The 20,312-nt window shown below is 39.4% G+C and overlaps 1 protein-coding gene across 1 annotated transcript; it reads left to right on the top strand.

Annotated features, from left to right (window-relative positions):
• The first annotated feature begins 324 nt into the window (after window positions 1-324).
• On the top strand, window positions 325-19,391 carry LOC108439461 (ras-related protein Rab-37). The gene is made up of 9 exons (XM_017717896.2): window positions 325-512; window positions 8,845-8,955; window positions 9,366-9,407; window positions 11,493-11,559; window positions 13,766-13,818; window positions 14,404-14,469; window positions 15,208-15,264; window positions 15,763-15,839; window positions 16,474-19,391. The coding sequence occupies exons 1-9, from the start codon at window positions 444-446 to the stop codon at window positions 16,577-16,579; spliced, it is 648 nt and encodes a 215-aa protein (XP_017573385.1). The 5' UTR covers window positions 325-443; the 3' UTR covers window positions 16,580-19,391.
• Window positions 19,392-20,312: the final 921 nt, after the last annotated feature.

The following is a 20,312-nucleotide window of genomic DNA, read 5'->3' on the forward strand; positions in this document are numbered from 1 at the left end:
CACATTTTAAAAAAAATAAAAGCAAAGTTAATCTATTTTTACTCCTTATTCTGCTTTAGTTACACGGACCTCATACAATAAATAAATAAATAAATAAGACTTTTTCTAATCCTATCAATGAGAGAAAAAAAAGCAGTTAATCAAATAATCAATGGATCAATCAAATGAATCAATCACTTGATAGTGCCATATCTGCGTTAAAATGCAAAAATCATAGCAATATTCATCATAAACACCTGCGGCTTACATTTATTGGTCCTTCGTTTTACTCTATATGACCTCATGCTTACATTAAGAATGACGTCGGCCGTTTCGTCACGACCGTACAGTAAACTCTGGGGCGCAGCGCTGGAAGGAAGAGCGGAGAGAAAGAGATCAGAGAGAGAGAGAGAGAGAGAGAGAAAGAGAGAGAGCCTCACTGAAGTCCGAGCAGAGGAAGAGCGATGGATGAGGAAGAAGCGGAGCAGAGCAGCGCAGTGTGTGGATACTACAACGAGGATCTAACGCACAAGGTAGGACTGAAAGAAGGACTGCAGGAGACACACGGGGTAATAAGACTGAGACCCGCAGCTGTGTTGACCGAGCTGAGGGCAGTGCAGAGTGTAGCTGCTTTAGACGATAGAAACAGGCTCTGCAGCGTTAGAGCTATACAGACCCAGCACAGTCTATACAGAGCTATACAGACCCAGCACAGTCTATACAGACCCAGCACAGTCTATACAGAGCTATACAGACCCAGCACAGTCTATACAGAGCTATACAGACCCAGCACAGTCTATACAGACCCAGCACAGTCTATACAGAGCTATACAGACCCAGCACAGTCTATACAGAGCTATACAGACCCAGCACAGCCCGCCTGTGCCCCCTGTGAACTGTGTGACCTCCCTTTCACACACTCAGGCCTGTTTCTGTGGGTGAGGGTCAGCTTGTTTGTGCATTGTTTCTGTTTGAATTTGATTCAGTGAAATCAAATACAGATCATTCAGTCAGGGATTCAGGGTAGAGCTGGAAAGATCAATACAGATCATTCAGTCAGGGATTCAGTGTAGAGCTGGAAAGATCAATACAGATCATTCAGTCAGGGATTCAGTGTAGAGCTGGAAAGATCAATACAGATCATTCAGTCAGGGATTCAGTGTAGAGCTGGAAAGATCAATACAGATCATTCAGTCAGGGATTCAGTGTAGAGCTGGAAAGATCAATACAGATCATTCAGTCAGGGATTCAGTGTAGAGCTGGAAAGATCAATACAGATCATTCAGTTAGGGATTCAGTGTAGAGCTGGAAAGATCAATACAGATCATTCAGTCAGGGATTCAGTGTAGAGCTGGAAAGATCAATACAGATCATTCAGTTAGGGATTCAGTGTAGAGCTGGAAAGATCAATACAGATCATTCAGTCAGGGATTCAGTGTAGAGCTGGAAAGATCAATACAGATCATTCAGTCAGGGATTCAGAGTAGAGCTGGAAAGATCAATACAGATCATTCAGTTAGGGATTCAGTGTAGAGCTGGAAAGATCAATACAGATCATTCAGTTAGGGATTCAGTGTAGAGCTGGAAAGATCAATACAGATCATTCAGTTAGGGATTCAGTGTAGAGCTGGAAAGATCAATACAGATCATTCAGTCAGGGATTCAGTGTAGAGCTGGAAAGATCAATACAGATCATTCAGTTAGGGATTCAGTGTAGAGCTGGAAAGATCAATACAGATCATTCAGTTAGGGATTCAGTGTAGAGCTGGAAAGATCAATACAGATCATTCAGTTAGGGATTCAGTGTAGAGCTGGAAAGATCAATACAGATCATTCAGTTAGGGATTCAGTGTAGAGCTGGAAAGATCAATACAGATCATTCAGTCAGGGATTCAGTGTAGAGCTGGAAAGATCAATACAGATCATTCAGTTAGGGATTCAGTGTAGAGCTGGAAAGATCAATACAGATCATTCAGTCAGGGATTCAGGGTAGAGCTGGAAAGATCAATACAGATCATTCAGTTAGGGATTCAGGGTAGAGCTGGAAAGATCAATACAGATCATTCAGTTAGGGATTCAGTGTAGAGCTGGAAAGATCAATACAGATCATTCAGTTAGGGATTCAGGGTAGAGCTGGAAAGATCAATACAGATCATTCAGTTAGGGATTCAGTGTAGAGCTGGAAAGATCAATACAGATCATTCAGTTAGGGATTCAGGGTAGAGCTGGAAAGATCAATACAGATCATTCAGTTAGGGATTCAGTGTAGAGCTGGAAAGATCAATACAGATAATTCAGTTAGGGATTCAGTGTAGAGCTGGAAAGATCAATACAGATCATTCAGTCAGGGATTCAGTGTAGAGCTGGAAAGATCAATACAGATCATTCAGTTAGGGATTCAGTGTAGAGCTGGAAAGATCAATACAGATCATTCAGTCAGGGATTCAGTGTAGAGCTGGAAAGATCAATACAGATCATTCAGTTAGGGATTCAGTGTAGAGCTGGAAAGATCAATACAGATCATTCAGTCAGGGATTCAGTGTAGAGCTGGAAAGATCAATACAGATCATTCAGTCAGGGATTCAGTGTAGAGCTGGAAAGATCAATACAGATCATTCAGTTAGGGATTCAGTGTAGAGCTGGAAAGATCAATACAGATCATTCAGTTAGGGATTCAGTGTAGAGCTGGAAAGATCAATACAGATCATTCAGTCAGGGATTCAGGGTAGAGCTGGAAAGATCAATACAGATCATTCAGTCAGGGATTCAGGGTAGAGCTGGAAAGATCAATACAGATCATTCAGTTAGGGATTCAGGGTAGAGCTGGAAAGATCAATACAGATCATTCAGTCAGGGATTCAGAGTAGAGCTGGAAAGATCAATACAGATCATTCAGTTAGGGATTCAGGGTAGAGCTGGAAAGATCAATACAGATCATTCAGTTAGGGATTCAGTGTAGAGCTGGAAAGCTCAATACAGATCATTCAGTCAGGGATTCAGGGTAGAGCTGGAAAGATCAATACAGATCATTCAGTTAGGGATTCAGTGTAGAGCTGGAAAGATCAATACAGATCATTCAGTCAGGGATTCAGTGTAGAGCTGGAAAGATCAATACAGATCATTAGTATTGTGACAGACTGAAATCAGTAGCCAGTTAAAAAAAACAAATTGAGTTATGAATATGTTGCATATACCACTTCACCTACTGTACATGTTGTACATGAGTGTCCCTGTAGTACATGTATGGTATTCAATTACAGTGAAGCTAAAACCAGTGAATGTAACCTTGATTCAACTACATACATCAGTTCACATTAATATTTCTACGTGTATTTCAAAGCTAATCTTTCACTATATGGACGATTTTACCTTTCAGTTTGATCACTTTTGGCACTGATGGTGCCTCATTGATGTAAATGTGAAGTAAATCATTTATTTCTGTTATCACTGAAGTGCTCAACCACACAGTTTTTTGGGAACATTGTGAAGAACGCAACACAATACAATAACGATGCTGCTATATAATAAACCACAAGCGTCCTGCAGTGCTCTGGGTGATGTACAGTATATAGGCTGTGGTCTTTCTATATAGGGCTGTAAAGAGCAGAGTGATGTGGCCATTCTCTCAAACAATGGTTAAGGGTCTGTGGTTTTATTTGTAATACATGTCTCCATTAGCCTCCAGTCTCATGGGAGAAGAGGGTGGATGTAGGGCTCAGCTGTGGTCAGAGAGACTTGCCGGCAGCGTGGTGTTATATAACTGACTGCACACTAAAATATCCAGCACTTAGTTGATTCTTACAGTGATATGACAAATCTAATGCAATTATGTATGCAGTAGTGGAAGAAAACTGTTTTTCTTCTCAGTCTCAAGAGCATGAGTCAACTGGGCGGCCACGTCTTGTGTAGTGTGGTGGTACCTGTGTGTTGATCCATGTGTGCAGCGATGAGATGGATTATTAGAAGAGTGCCGATATTGACATTCTAACACCATCCATGCATCATCCATCTGTCCATTCGTCTGCCTGTCCGTTATTCATGCACTCATCCATATATACATATAGTACATACATACAGTCCATTCACTCATCCATTCATGTAGTAATTTAAATGTCACTCCTTCCATAAATATCCATCGTCCGTAAAATCATCCATTCATTTATCTGTTCCTCCATTCACTCAGTGAATAACAGTCTACCAGCTGTATATCATCCATCTATCCATCCATCCCTCTCGTTTAACATTTTGTTGCACTACTTTGATTACAGAGGTCCAGGAGACGTAACTCAACAGATCCATTCATTCACTGTACAGGATTCTTTACTGTTTCACTAATGTGTTCTGATGTGCGAGGAGTCGCTTTCCTTTCTGTTCATCCAGCTTTGTCATGCACAATCATTTACTTTGTCATGCACAATCAAAGTAAGGCTTGTGTAATCATATTTGTTTGTCCATGACAAATTCCAGAGCATCTGTGTTTATTCCACCTGATTACTTCCTGTCAGAAGGAGGAGGGGGAAGGGTGGACCACGCTTGCTTTGAGACTCAGTGTTGTCATGGCAACCGCATCTTCCCTCTCCAGCTGGCTCTCCGGTGCTGTGCTGGGTGACGTGGCTCTGCCATGTTGAGACTGTGTGAATGTTAATGCGAGGTGAAGTGTATGAGCCTAAAGCCTGTGTGGATGAAAAATAGATTATGTATATGCTGCTAGTGTGTAAAGATTTAATGTGTTCCGTTGCCTCAAAGTTTTAGACGGAAGTAGCTGAAGCGTTCCCATAGCCATCTCTGGAATAGCTTTGAGTTCAGTACACTCGAGTGTGGAAGCATCCTTATTCAGATCCTTTGTCATTATGAATCTTTGAATCATTTCCTAAAGAATCATAATAAAACTGAATCATTATCAGCTCAGGAGTGTATACCCCATGTATTTAGCATCTAAAAATGACATTTTCTGTCATTACAGTATCTTGCTAATGTGTTCTGATGTACATGGTGTTGCCTTCCTTTATGTTCATACAGCTTCACTTTGTCATGCACAATCAAAGTAAGGCTTGTGTAATTATATTTGTTTGTCCATGACAAATTCCAGGGCATCTGTGTTTATTCCATCTGATTACTTCCTGTCGGATGTAGGAGGTGGAAGGGTGGACCACGCTTGATTGAGTCATGCTTCCCACCCTTGCCATCATGTGTACAAATATGTACAAGCTGTAATAAAACAAGAAACGTCTTCCTGCAAGCTGAATTCCAGTGTGCCTTCACTATAATGATAGAAGATGTCTTACTTTTTAAAAGCTAAACACACGGGGTTTACATCACTGAACTCACAATAAGGCACTCTGGAATTGAGCTTGTGTAAAGACATTTTTTGTTTTTACTGCATTTTAGCGACCCTTTCGATGGGCAACATGATATTTATAACTAGATGTGCATTTCCTGAAGGAATTGCAAGAGTGCTTGAAAAGAGCTGCAAGTGTGTGTGTGTTTCTGTGTGTTTCTGTGTAGGTGAACAACACTTCCTTAGGTATGTGTGTGTGTCTGTGTGTGTGTGTGTTTGTGTAGTGTGTGTGAGAGGGAGAGATGTATGTGTTTTTGGGGGGGGGTCATTCAAATGAACTGTCACTCTGTTATTATGCAGCTCTTAGTGGAGAAGCCTTGTTTGAGTCTGATTTGCACCCTCTGAACAAACAGTCATAACTCGGGAAATGTTTACTCTATTGCTTAACTGGATAGATGGTGTGAGATAAGACCCCTTGAGGATTATTTTGGTATGATGTTGTGTGTATTGTGAAGAAAATGTCTGAGTTATGACAATTTAAACACAGAGAAAATCTTGAAATAAGCAGATTCTGATTTTGAAATTTACATGGGAGTGAATGTATGTGTATATATATATATATATATATATATATATATATATATATATATATATATATATATATGTATATGACTACAACACACAAACTACACACACACATACCCAGTTCCCAAATTGGCAGGTAGAAAACTTTCCCGAACCGTGACATATAGTTCTTCCGGCACATGGCCTAGTCATCCTCTGCTTCTAGGGTGAATAATATCCCATACAGCTCAGTCAAACTTCACTACTAGGGTGAAGAGTCTTCTGGCTTGTGGTCTGTAAGACTCCAATGTCATGGTACGAAGTCACCCAGCTCATAGCCCAGTCATACTCTGCCACCACAGTGAATAGTCTCCTGGCTCACGGCCCGGTCAAAAACTGTTTTCACAGTGAAGAATCTTTCAATTAGCCCAGTCAAACTCCACTACTGTGGTTAAGAGTCTCCTGACTTGCAGCCCAGGTGTACTCCACTACTGTAGTGAAGAGTCTTTTGGCTTGTGGCCCAAACAGACTCCACTACTTCAGAGAATAGTCTCCTGGCTTGCTGCCCAGTTAAACTTTGTTACCATAGTGAAGAGTCTTCTGGCTTGTGGCCCAATTAAACTCTGCCCTTGTGATGAAAGAGTTCCCTGACAGTACTTTGTCAGTGATGAAAGCACACATAATGTCCACCCTTAAACCGAACCCATCTGGACACTTAATCTTTACGGAAAATGCTTTTCTTTTTTTTGTGGCCTAATGGTTTATTAATGCCCTGCAACAATCCATTGTTTCAAAAGTCCTTGGTCAATAACAGTCGATGAGAATAGAGCACATTTTAAGAGTGAAATTCAGTTTTGATCTAATTTAATTCTCTATCAGTTTTTTGTTCCTCAGCATGGGATATTGCATCCTCCTGTAAGTCGTCCCTTGTCCTGTTTGTAGCTTTAATGACTCTCTACATTCAAACAGCAAGTTCTGTTACAGCTAGAGTAAGTCTGTGGCTTCATCACAACCAGTCAGTTCAGTTTAATCCTTTCTGTTTCATTAAATCATGGCTCAAACTTTTAGGAAGACTGATTCTTTTGAATGCCTCTGTGTAGCAAGCTAGTGATATGCTGTAGCAGCCCTGGAACAAAGGTAGTTAGAATAAAGACCATAGGCGTTAAAACCCTTTGACACCAAGTCAGCAAGCCTTTGGGTCTAAACTGGAGTTCAAATCAACAATTTGCATAGTCTGTGTTTCTGTCACTGTTAGTTTAATTCCCTTATCTCCTCACACACTCCGCTCGACTTAAATGCTCAACCTTAAGCTCATTTCATTTCATAAATAAGCTGGAGGTGTCTACAGCGTCCCAGCTCTGCTTGCTTTAAGGCTTAGTAAGCTTACTTCATCTCATGAGCCTGACGTAGAGAAAATTTTGAAGAATTTTTGCGAATGCAGCAATGATAGCATTAATATTTAAAGAGTTTCAGAAGCACTGATACATGCTGTGACAGTGTAGCCGTCTCAGTGCCTCAGGATCAAATGTCTGCTGTACACCAGAGAAAGAAATCACATAGAGGTCCAAATGACCTTCATCTTACCCTGCATTCAGTACTTGTATCCATTACCATCTAAAAAACAAGTATCTCTTCATCCTTATCTTCATCACTTGAGCACAGCTGCTGTTCTTTACACTATGTGAATTTTTTATACAGTATGCTGTTTCTAATTAATAACTACCTTAACTTATTAGCTTACTAAGTTTTCTTATTATCTGTATTAAACCTGCTTATTAACCTGTACTTATGAGCTTTACTTTGCTTATTAATTGCACTTATTAGATGTATTTATTAACTTATTAATTCCTCTTACTATTCTGGTTGCTAACGTTTTTTATTAAGTCTGTTTATTAACTGTACTTTTTGATAACTTATTAAATCTGCTTATGATGTATTTATTAACTAACTACATTTTCTTGCTACTGTAGTTACTAAGTTTTCTACTTGTTAAATTTGCTTTTTAAATCTGATTGTTAACCGCAATTATTAACTTATTAAGTCTGCTTATTAGATGTATTTATAAACTTATTACATCTTACTATTCTGGAGACTAGTGCAAGTGTGCTTATTAACTGTACATGTTTAATTGTTATCTCTGCTTATTAACTATATTTAATTATTACGACTGCTTATTCACTTTCTAAGTTCCTTTATTAGCTGCACTTATTAACTTTACTTATTAAACCTGCTTATTAACTGTACTTGTTAATTATTAAGTATGCTTATTCACTTACTACGTTTTAGTGCTTATGAACTTATTAAATCTGCTTATTAGATGTATTTATCAACTTAAATCTTACTATTCTGGTTACTAACTTTACTTATTAAGCCAGCTTACTAACAGCACTTATTCATTTTACTTATTAAGTCTCCCTATCATATCATGCAATATATCATATCATAACTACTACACTCATAATGACACTCATTGTGCACTTTACACTGTAATATTGATACAACCCAGAGTTAGTTTATGTCTATAATATGTGCTTTCAGTTTACCTCATACCACTCAGTGCCTGCTGTCATGTAAATACAACAACTCTGTCTCATATGCCATGTAAATATGTTAATAGATATACTTTTATTTCTTCTTTTCTCTTGTACTTTGACTTCCGTTTAGATTTATTTATATTTTTCTGCATAGTATATGTAAGTTTATGTGCAACTATGTGTCTTGCTACTATTAACTGTACTTTATACTGTATAAATATACTGTAATATACTGTATAACCTAAAACCACGGCCTTAAAACTTTGAGTTAACTGAATTTCAGATACTAAGTTAACAGAGAAAGGCTCTTTGTTTTATTATTTGAAGTTCCAATAAATCTAAATCTAAATCCCCCTTAAAATACTTTTTAAATTTGCTTATTAAGTCTGCTTATCAACTGTCCTGTTGACATATCTTTGACCGGTTGCATATCTGTATCTCTATCTGTCTCTGTCCCTCTTGTCTCTTCCCCTCTCTCGCCCCTCGCAGACGATCCTGGTGGGTGACAGTGGTGTGGGGAAAACGTCTCTGCTTGTTCAGTTTGATCAGGGAAAATTCATTCCTGGCTCTTTCTCTGCTACCGTGGGCATCGGCTTCACGGTAACACTCTGTTTTGCTCTTTATTGCCTTCGTTTTCTTTCGCTCTCTTTCACACACAGTCACAAGATTGACCTCTCACACGGTCTCTTTCTCGTACAGCAGGCAAACATTAATGCCTTTCATTCATCTAGTTTCCAAGCATTTAATACACATTATGTTCGGCAGAGCACTTATCTTTGGTCTAAGCTGTTAGCAAGAGTGAAGCTTGTTGCCATAGAGCCCATCTGAGACACGGCTGTGATGAATTCTGGTAGGAAGCCAGTCACAATAGAGTCACTTATGATTAGAACACAGTCAGGAGACAAAATGAAGCCTTGTGTGTTTAGGTGTCACATATTTAAACCACTTTAAACCGGCCTTGCGAAACATGGCTTATATGTCTTACACGTTTTTCTTACTTTCTTCTTCAGAATAAAGTCGTCACTGTTGGGGATGTGAAGGTTAAATTACAGGTGAGTACGGATGGCATTGAATAAGAAATGGTTTGTCTCTCTTTCAAAACAGCTAAGTCTGCTGTTGGCCTCTATTTGTCGTTAGCATCCAGACAAGCCCTGGTTCCAAGTTGTTCTTGTATATGGGAAGAATGAAAGACCTCTCACACATTGTTGTAACCTGATGAATTTCAAAAGATTTCCTTCCTGAAATAAGGTGCAATAACTGGAACATGGTGCTCCAAAGCCTAAATATCACTGTCATTAAGTGGTAAAAATAGAAATATTGCTCCAACCATGGTGCATGCAAGAAGATACCTGAATGGCAAACCGACCAAAAATGGTGGTTGGAATGGTGTAGTGGGTAACACCTCTGCCTTCTACGCTGTAGTCTATGGTTCAATTCCTGCCTGGGTAAACACCCTATTCTATACCAATAAGAGTTCTTGGGCAAGACTCCTAACACTACCTTGGCCTATCTATGTAAAATGATCAAACTGTAAGTTGCTCTGAATAAGAGCATCAGCCAAATGCTGTAAATGCAAACCAGCAAGCCTGGCAAAGTGTGGTATTATAAATCATGTTGATTTCCAGTAATACACTACAATTTTTTTCGCTAATGGTGTTACATAATATTGTTTACATAATGCATAAGGTATTATGAGTTATGGCAGCACTTAGTGATGTCAGTGAAAGTGCAGGGTTGTTAAATTGCATGTAGTAATATTTGTATTCCCACTACTTACACTGACACATTTGCTAACTAATAGGGGTGGCAATTAATCCCAAAAATAATAGATACCTTGATTCCATACAAAGTTCGAATGTTGATTTCAAACCTTTGGGCTCTAGGGTTAGGTGTCACTGTCTAGACAGCCAGTCTGAAAAATACTGCCAGAGATACCATATCAACCTCCTAGCCATATGGTAGCAACCACCTGGAATACCATAGTAACTACCTAGCAATACCTTAGTAGCTACTTAGATATCATATCAACCACCTTGCAACAACCTGAGATACCATAGCAACCACCTAGTGATGCCCTAGTAGCCACTTGGATATCATAGCAACCACCTAACAACAACCTGGGATACCATAGCAACCACCTAGTAACATCCTAGCAACCACCTGGAAAACCATAGTAACGACCGAGCAATGCCTTAGGAACCACTTAGATATCATAGCAAAGACCTAACAACAATCTGGGTTACCATAGCCACCACCTAGCAATGCCCTAGTAGCCACTTGGATACCATAGCAACCACCTAGAAACCACAAAAATATAGTAACTGTTTGGCAACATCCTAGCAACCACCTGGGGACTGCTTAGGCTGTGCAATCACTCTGCATTTCCCTCACTTTTCTAGTTGATATTGGACTGGTACTTTTGCCAGATGTTTTTGTTTGTTTTCTTTCGACTCCATTGATCCGTCCCTCCGTCACTTGTACTTAAAATCAAAGTGGACTCCAAAATTTCATAAAAATGAAGGGTTTTTTTTTTTGGTGAAAGTGTTATTGTAACACTTTATTGGTTGTAAAAAAAGAAAGAGAAGAAAAAGTACAGAGATGGCTTATATTAACTATATTTGGACAAAATAAAAATATAACGTGTCAGTTCATGAAAAAAAAAAACCCTCACGCCAAATGTAATCAATCAAAACTTGTTTGGTGTCTGATGTTTGAGTCTTGCGCTGGAGCTCTTAGGCTAATGTAGCTAATAAGTAATGAAAGCTTATATTCCACTAATTGGCATTGAACATAAATCATCACACACTTGTCTGAGTGAATAAGTACTTTAAAAACTTTCCAATGATTTATGTTTGATGTTTGCACAATACTTACAAGTGATTATAAGGTTCCATTACTTATTAGCTACATTAGCCTTGTAGCTCCAGTGCAAAACTAAAGAAGCAAACTTTAGACGCCAAACACGTCTTGGTTGGTCAAGAACGTTTGGAGTTCTTTTAAAAAAAGAAAAAACGTATATCCTAGAGCGTCATTTACTTCTGCGCACACTGTCCACACTCATCAAAATATTACGCTAGTGGACAGGCAGAGCAGCTAAAGGAGGCATACTTGCTTCTGATTTGTTCTCTCTGGCTCAGATTTGGGACACGGCGGGTCAGGAGAGATTCCGCAGTGTCACTCATGCTTACTACCGAGATGCTCACGGTGAGACGTTTTCTCTTCCTCTATTTCTCTGTTTGTCTGTCCTTCGTTTTCTGTCACACTCTTTCCTGCCTGTCTTTCTTTCTCTTGCATAAGTAATAACTAGTCCCATTTCTTCCGTTTTCTTCTGAACTAATCCCAGTTCTTCTGTACTTAACCCTTACGTGTGGGGTTGTTGTTCTTTTTCTATTAATCCAAATTCTATACAACTCAATGTGATCTCAATATGGCATAACTCATTTTATACAACAGTTAGTTCCAGCCACGCAAGCTGATTGGTTGAGAAGCGTTCTAACTGTGCTCTTATTTCGCAATAACATCATGTTTTTTTTTTACAAACACTGTATCACTCCACTAAGATGCTGTTGCTAAGCAACGACTTTAACAGCTGTAGGAGACGCTCAAGACATTTGACGGTTTTTATTTCTTACTTTGTGCACAAACAGAAAATGGATACTTTTAAGATCACATTTGACAGACAGTCGATTTGGTCATGAGACGACACTAAATTCCCAAACTGTCATCTCCAGTGGGCAGCTTTTCATTCGGCAGCTGTGACAGAAGAAAACCTAAATAACCTGGAATTAGTCAGACATGAACCCAATACTATTCGCCAAAGTAGTACTAGTGTGATCTTCAGAGTCGGACCAAATCTGACTGAGCCATAAAACTGACCCAATAAAACACAGAAAAGCTGCTCAGTGGTGACGACAGTTTGGGAGTTTAGTGTAAGGACTGCCGGCTGAGCAGCGAGTGGGCGGAGCTCGTTACTCTGACGTAGCAACAAGCTGCTCGTTAAGGAGCTATAATTAGGAGGAAGGAACTGAAGATTAAAACATATTAAATGGCGCGTTCACAGCCCAGTTTATTCATTTATTACTGTATTTATTTAACTGTTGTATAAAAGCAGTAGAGACACTCGAGATTGTGTGTTATCACGTATAACATCACAGCTGTGATGATCTCCGGCGACCAAATCACAATATCATTATTTCATGATAAGACACTCTCTCTCGTCTTCTATTGCTCAAGCTTAGTTTGATACATAATAAATTATATTTATATTTGACTTACGTTCAGGGCTAAAGGATGCCTTAGTGCTGAAGGCTGACGACAAGTTAGCTAAAGGCTTATTGGTACCCTGAGGGACTGGCTGTTCCTTGCACAAATCTCTTGAATGTTCACTCCCTTGAAAACAAGCTAGACTAACATTAACACAGCGGGAGATGATTGCTGACTCAGCCATTCAACTAAAGGGGATAACTTTAGCATGTTTTGCACTGCTTGCTTATTGAGTTATCTGACTTTTTTGGGACATACTGGTGAAACTAATGTCTAATGAAGAATTCCAACTAGATTATCACCTGATATTATTTAATTAAGTGACCCTTATTAGTCCCACGACGGTGAAATTTCACCTCCGCATTTAACCCATCCGTGAAGTGCAACACCACATACACACTAGGGGGCAGTGAGCGGTGGGCAGCCCGATCAGCAGCGCCCGGGGAGCAGTTGGGGGTTAGGTGTCTTGCTCAAGGACACCTCAGTCCTGTGCTGTCGGCTCTGGGGATCGAACCGGCGACCTTCTGGTCACGAGGCTGGTTCCCTAACCTCCAGCCCATGACTGCCCCAAATATTAACGGTTCTTCTAGAATTATTAGATTTCACTCTCATTTTATTTTTAATAGTTTTGTATCATTACTTTTTAATTTGTATTATTGTATTATTACTTTATTAATCTCTTATCTTCTTTTCATCTTAATCTCTTGTCATTTAAACCTCAAGTTTTATTTTTCTCTATTTTCATCTTTTATTCACTGTTATTTTAATTTTTCTTTTCATTTAAAATGATTACATGTAGTTATTATTTTCTTTGTCATGTCAATCCCTGTTTTTGTAAACGCTCGGCTACATTGAAAATGAGGGTTGCCCTCAATGTACTTCCGAGTCAAAATAAAGGTAGGTTGATTGATTGATACAGTGAGTTCTCAAAAGTAGAGACAGATCCACACTGTTGATGTGTTGGCTTCAGTTAAGGTCCGTCTTTTAGTGCAGTATCTGATGTGAGCGTCAGATATTGCTTCATGATACTGTTATTCTCTCTTAGCAGTGCTGTGTTTTGATGCCAACACCAATATAGTATCACTACTGTTGCAACACTTATAAAAGGGATGTTTGTATTAACACTTGTTTTCTTTTCCCTGTGCAGCTCTGCTGCTGCTGTATGACATCACCAGCAAGTCCTCATTTGACAACATCAGGGTAACTGCATACCTTATTGCGCATCTTGCACATCTGGACACTAGACGATTTATTTGGTACCACTATCTACACATATGTATTTATTCAGTGTGGTCATTATATGCCGTTACCTGTACCTCCCTGTACAGTCATTATTGCACAGCGTCTATCATCTCAGGTTATAGATCTTATTCCAGATTGTTGTATTTTTTCTATTTGTATACATGCCTGTAGATAGGATCTTTTTATATTTATTCTTCCTGTTATATTGTTTACACCCTTATTACTATTACTGTACTGTGTTGTGTTGTGTGTCTGCTACTGGCTGCTACATTTCCTTCAGGATCAATTACCTACCTACCTACCTACCTACCTACCTACCTACCTACCTACCTACCCACACTTACCTGCCTACCTACCCATTTACCTGCCTACCCACCCACCCACCTTTCATGGTCTGGCATTAGTTTACATGATCATTCTTTGCATTTACAAACTTGTATACACAAACTTGTCATGAGTAACTTCATGTAGATCTAAAGCTATAAGGAACACATAGTCAGGATGTACTTGGACAAGCTCTGATTGGCTGAATTTCTTTTGAAGGCGTGGCTTACTGAGATCCACGAGTATGCGCAGAGTGATGTGGTTATCATGTTACTTGGCAACAAGGTAAGACACCCTGCTGCAGTCCTTACATTACATGGATTACTGTGCAAAAGGGCTTTTTTCTTCATTTGTTTCATTTCCAGTCAAAAGGGGCATTAAGTACAATTTGATCTTTTTGATATTTGATATTTCTGAGGAAATTACATGTAAGATCATCTTTTTGCATCAAAAAAAAAGCAAAAAAACCAGAAGTCTCCAAAACTGGAGTTCCAAAAATGATTAAAAGACATGCAGCAACTAGACCTCCTAACAACTGTGCGAGATCTGGTAGACCAACCAAACCTTCACCATCAGGTAAACAGCACTTGAAGCTCTCATCATTGAGAGAGAGGAGAAAATCAAGCTGCATCAGATCTGAAAACATCCACAGGTGATTCTATGCATTCAACCACTGTGAGAAGATGACTCAGAGCTATGGGTCCGAAAGGACGTGTAGCTGTTCAAGAAGAGCCTCACTGAGAAAAGGAGACGGACGCATCAAACAAAGAAGCTGCCGGTGTTCTCAGAACAATGGGCCGACTACCCCAGAGTCCAGACCTCAACATCACTGAATATGTTTGGGATTGTTTGGATCACAAGAAGCAGAAAAACGCTAAACCAAGTTCTAAGAACGAACTTTGAAGGATGAACTTTTCGACTGGAAAAATGAGGGGTGGTCTCTGACTTTCGCACAGGCCTGTTATTTCAGTTATGTCAACAACATGCTTACAGAGTCCGTATGCATTGTGTTTTCTTCTGTAGGCTGATATGGGCAGTGGGAGAGCGATCAAGCGAGAGGATGGAGAGAGACTGGCCAGGGTTTGTATTTTTTTTTCTGCAGTTCACTGATGTAGAAACAAATTTGTTGCTGTTTTGATTTTGATTTCATTTGTTGAATAACTGTCAGAGAGCCACCGCACAGTCAAGCGCAGGCCTACGTCATCGGCCGGTTTTATTCAAAACATTTGAACTCATTTGGTTATAGGTAAATTTCTAATAATGAATAAAACATCAACAAAAACACTGAACTACAAAACCCATGACTCAGTGCTGCCGCAGCTTTGTGGGACATATGTGACATCATCCATTTATAGTCTCTTTTAGAAGAAAAAAGCTCTATTTCTGTCTTTTACCATCATTTAATCATTTGGAACTTCAGCATGGTGTTAAATATTAGTGAGTGTAGAGGCAACGTGGTGAGGTAGGTAGTATCTGTAATGTGCAGCATCTCCTATTCATTGTTAACCCGTGCTTTGAACACAAATCGCAGGGGCTGATCTAACCACTCTTCTCTTTTATTCGATGTTTCACTTACAGGAGTACGGCGTCATATTCATGGAAACCAGCGCTAAGACTGGCATCAATGTAGATTTGGCATTCATGACAGTGGCAAAGTGAGTGTTAATAATACTCATGCCCATCTCTAATTTACAGAGATTAAACTCCTCCCCAGTTAGGGACGTGCCAATATGGGGACTGGGGGCTGATATATGTGGTATTTTTCATGTAGAATATGAAGAAGTATATAAAATGTATATATGTGTGTATAAAAATGGGATAACCTGTAGAAATTGGGGTTAGGCCAGCTGGATTAGCATTACTGAAAAGATTACCCTCAGAGAGAAAATGATAATATTTATTTCTATCAGGTTATAAATACAATAAAATGGATAAACACAGACATTTTGGCTCAGTAACTAGCGTCACAAACACTTTCCTCTTAGAATTCTTAGAATACAATAAATACATCATCAAATATCAGTTTAAAAATCTGTTTTTTTGTTTACTGATTTTCTTTGCTTTTGCACTATAGCTATGAAGTCAACAGCTGGGCCATAAGCTTGCTTTCCATGTTAGCCACATTAACCTCACAGCTCCGGTTCAGACACAAAAAAATGTGATCAGCTACAAGAAGAAAAACTTGGTTTCTTGCCTGTTCATAAAGACTGCATGTGTAAAACCGGATACCAAATGACTGACTGATCCTTTTTCATTTCTCACCGTCATTTTCTGTGCTTTTCTTTACAGGGAGCTGATTGGTCGATCTATTGAACCACCCACTGACCCCAAGTTTCAAATCCATGACATGACAGAGGTGGACACACGAAAGACGAGCTGCTGTGGCTTCACGTAGGGCCTCGTGAGACAGAAGGGTGGACCAAAAAACGTAGGGTCGGCTGCAGAAAGGGGAACGGATCATGAAGTAAATCACTTGTCAGGAGGGTGTTGCTCATTTAAAGTAGTCCAGTCCTGGAGAGCCACAGTGCTGTGCAGTTTTCTGATTTCTGGGCACCTGTTCCAACACCTGAACAATAACACCTGTTCCAGCTAAATTAGAACTCATTAATTAACTTATGATCAGAAACAGGTGTGTCAGATGAAGGAAAACACCACTTCGCAGTGGATGGTTCCTTTAATGCAGTGATCACAAACCTTAGTTCAGGAGAGATCTACTTTCCTGTGGAGTCCAATTGCAATATAGAGCTGTCTCAAAGTGCAGATGAGGGAGGTGAAACTGTGCTACCACTGGTATACGAAGGCTGCTCTTCAGTGCTCGCTCATGCACGTTTCAGACAGCCTGAGAGGGCTAAACCAGCATGGCTTAGTGACGCAAACATCTGGACACATGTAAATCTTACATTTAATTAAGGTCTACATTTCATTACAAACTCTGGTGCTGCAGCTTCTTACTACTCGTTGCTGTTTTTGCCCTCTTTCAAACTGTTTTGAAGGTCTTGAAAGATCCAGCCTTCAGTGCCATAGCCAAGAAATGCAGCCTTCCTTGGGCCTTGAGTCTACTGCCACACCTGCTCCAGCTAATTAACCTCTTCAGGAGTCCTGGATTGGCTGGATCAGATGCATTAGTGCTAGGTAATGGGGGGTGGGGTTAGGGGGGCAGCCGGTTGAATTCTACAAGAAAGCAGATCTCTAGGTGGAGAAGTTGGTGACCACTGCTCTAATGATTTGTAGCACAGAGGTTATAGCTAGAGGGTACAACCAGGGGTGAACTGTGCTTATTAGAGCTACTCCTTCAGTTTGGGCCAAAAATGTGAAAATTTGCTCAAAAATTAGGAACAAAAAACATCTACACGATAACACTAATTTCTACAAGCCCTCCTGTGGTGTTCTGGTAGTATCCTAGTGCAGAGATAGTGATGATTCACGAATTATATTGCGGCATTCTAGATTGAACATGGACATTTGGTACAATTTATTTTAAGCTAATATCAGACATTAACTTATGTTTTACCATGTATATAGCAGTTTTACAATTATTCGTTCAGGAGCCCTGGCATAGAGATACCACTGTTTTCTTTTTAGAAACCACAAGGAAAATCCTGATTATGCAGTTTTCTGTTGTTCGGTCTTGTTCAAGAATTTTATCCTATTTTTTCCCAAAAAAAAAAACCCAATAAGCTAAGAGTATTAGGCAACCCCATGCCTAATACTCTTAATGTCCATGGTCTTGGTATAGGATGTCCAACTTGCTCATATGGGTGCAATGTACAGGTGTCCACACACTTTTGGCCATATAGTTTACACTCAGTTTAAAAGTGTTTTACAGAATATTAAAATTGAACACAGAGAAAAAACAGACTGAAAAAGACTTTAAACACACTGAACCCATTCCAGAGCAAATAAAACACCAGAAAAATAAAGACAAACTCACGTTTGATATGGTCAATGGTAAAATGATCTGGAGGCCGTAATTATTTTAGGAAACTGGGGTCAGTTCTGTCACTCTCCAGGACTGGACGCCTATGAAACTGATGCTTTTTTGGGCACAAAAGGACGATACACACATGCACTCTGTAATGTAAGACCAGGTTGAAAACTATGTAGAGAGACATTCTGGCATAAAACTAGCATTTAATATTTGTTGTGTTATTGAAATAGTCCATAGTGCAGCAGTCACAGCTGCATTGTATAACCTTAGGAATCCCAGCACTGCCAGCATAGTCACTTATGGTGTGGCTGATGGCATTTGTCTTTGGTCTTTTTCAACTTTTTGAAAGTTTGAATTTTACTCTAGAGACTATGGTGGCACTGTTGGGGGAGGTGGGTAGGCACGTCTACAACAGATATAACGATGGTTATATTTTTTACTTTTGTCAGAGTGTCCCTTTAAGACTAGTGATTTCCAGACCTGGTCATTTACCCCAAACTGTAAAGTGAATGAGCTAAAATGTGCAGGGGAAAGCGCTGCTCCAGAGAGTGCACATCCTGTGTGAAACCACTAGAGGGAGCAGTAATACAAGCTGTTTGAGGACTGATGAGGTGTTGAGACAATATGTTACAATATGTTCAGTTCTGTGTAAGAGACCAAGTCTGAACTGTCAGTGATGTCACTGTCTGCAGGATTTCTCAGTGTTTTATTCCTGAATGCAGCTGGTCGAATGCCAGTAGTTGTAAACAATATGCAGTTGATATTCTTCACTGGACTCCAGCCCGTTTTATATGCCTTTATTCAGGGATAGAGTTTGAGGGGGGGGGTTCTTTTATGTGTCAGAGGGACAATCAGTGTGTGGTTTGTGACACTGTATGACATACTGTTATCTATAAGAATGGATATATTAACCCTTGAAGTGTTAGTCTGAAATAATGCTGCACTATTAGTTTCCAGTATGACTGTGTAAATGTGTTCCTGGAGTGAGCTGCTTTGCATCTGGTGTGTCTCAGGGTCTTTACTGAGGAAAATTATGCTTAAGTGCATGCTGGGCCTGCATGAGGGGAGAGTGCAAATATGCATCTTTTTAAAATTATTGTGCAGTTCTAAGATTTTAAAATGTTTAATATGCTGAGTAATTTGTACCAAGTTTTGTTTCTCTCAAGAAGAGTGTATATGTGTGTATGTGTCTGTGAATATGTACAATATGTGGCAATCTTGGTGACAGAGATGTGCAAACTGAGGTTTATTTATATAAAGTACTTGCAATGTATTCAAATGACTGTCTTATTGCTGCCTGATTATTTTTTATTTTTATTAAATTACTTTTTAAATGAATCCAGTAGCTACTGTATAATACTGGAAACCATGTGGCTTGTGTTTTTTAATGTTTGAGTTAAAGATTTGATTGTTTCTATCACTGTAAACCTGATAAATATTTTGTGTCTTAAAAAAAAAAAAGATTAGTGCCAACTTTGTTGTTTTTGTTGTTTTGGGGCTTTTTTAGTAGTTTGTTGTTTCCAATCCTTGTTGACACCTAGTCCAGGGACATTCAGCTACAGCCTCGGGGTCACTGTGGTCCGGAACATTTTTCCCTGCTCTAATGCACCTGATTCAGTTCTTAGTTGGATCCCACATTTTTCTTACAGTTGGTTTTGTCCGTGTAGTCTGCCTATGATGTTTGTGTTTCTTTATGCAACAAAAACTGTCATTCATTTTACCATTTTCCTTCCTTTCTTATCCTATTAGAGCCATTTTTGTTACTGTATCTTTAATGCTGATATAAGTCTGATTGGCTGCCTCATTGGAAAAGCAGTCCAGGCTGTAATACTGGTTATAACTTCAGAGTGAGTGGGTGGGACTAAAATGTTGACTGAATATGCAGATGTATGTAAATGTGCTGGTTGCCATTGTGTCACAAAAATCGCAAGTTCAAAATGAGCCGATTTTGCAGTTTAGTTTCCATATAAGGAGTTTATGACATCATGCAGAAATCTGAAACACTGCTATAGGAAGCTGAAACTTTCTTTATAACGTCAGTGTGAATGGGTGGGGCTAAGTCACTGTAGGCTGAATATGTGGTCATTTCGAAACGGGCTGTTTTACTAGTCGTATTTAATCTCAACTTATTTTAAAAGCAGAAATACGTCATAAACCGAAATAAGTAATAAACAAGGGTTGGGGTTATGCAGTGCTGGGG

Source organism: Pygocentrus nattereri, chromosome 13 (genome assembly GCF_015220715.1).
Source record: "Pygocentrus nattereri isolate fPygNat1 chromosome 13, fPygNat1.pri, whole genome shotgun sequence".
Lineage (NCBI taxonomy): Eukaryota > Metazoa > Chordata > Actinopteri > Characiformes > Serrasalmidae > Pygocentrus > Pygocentrus nattereri.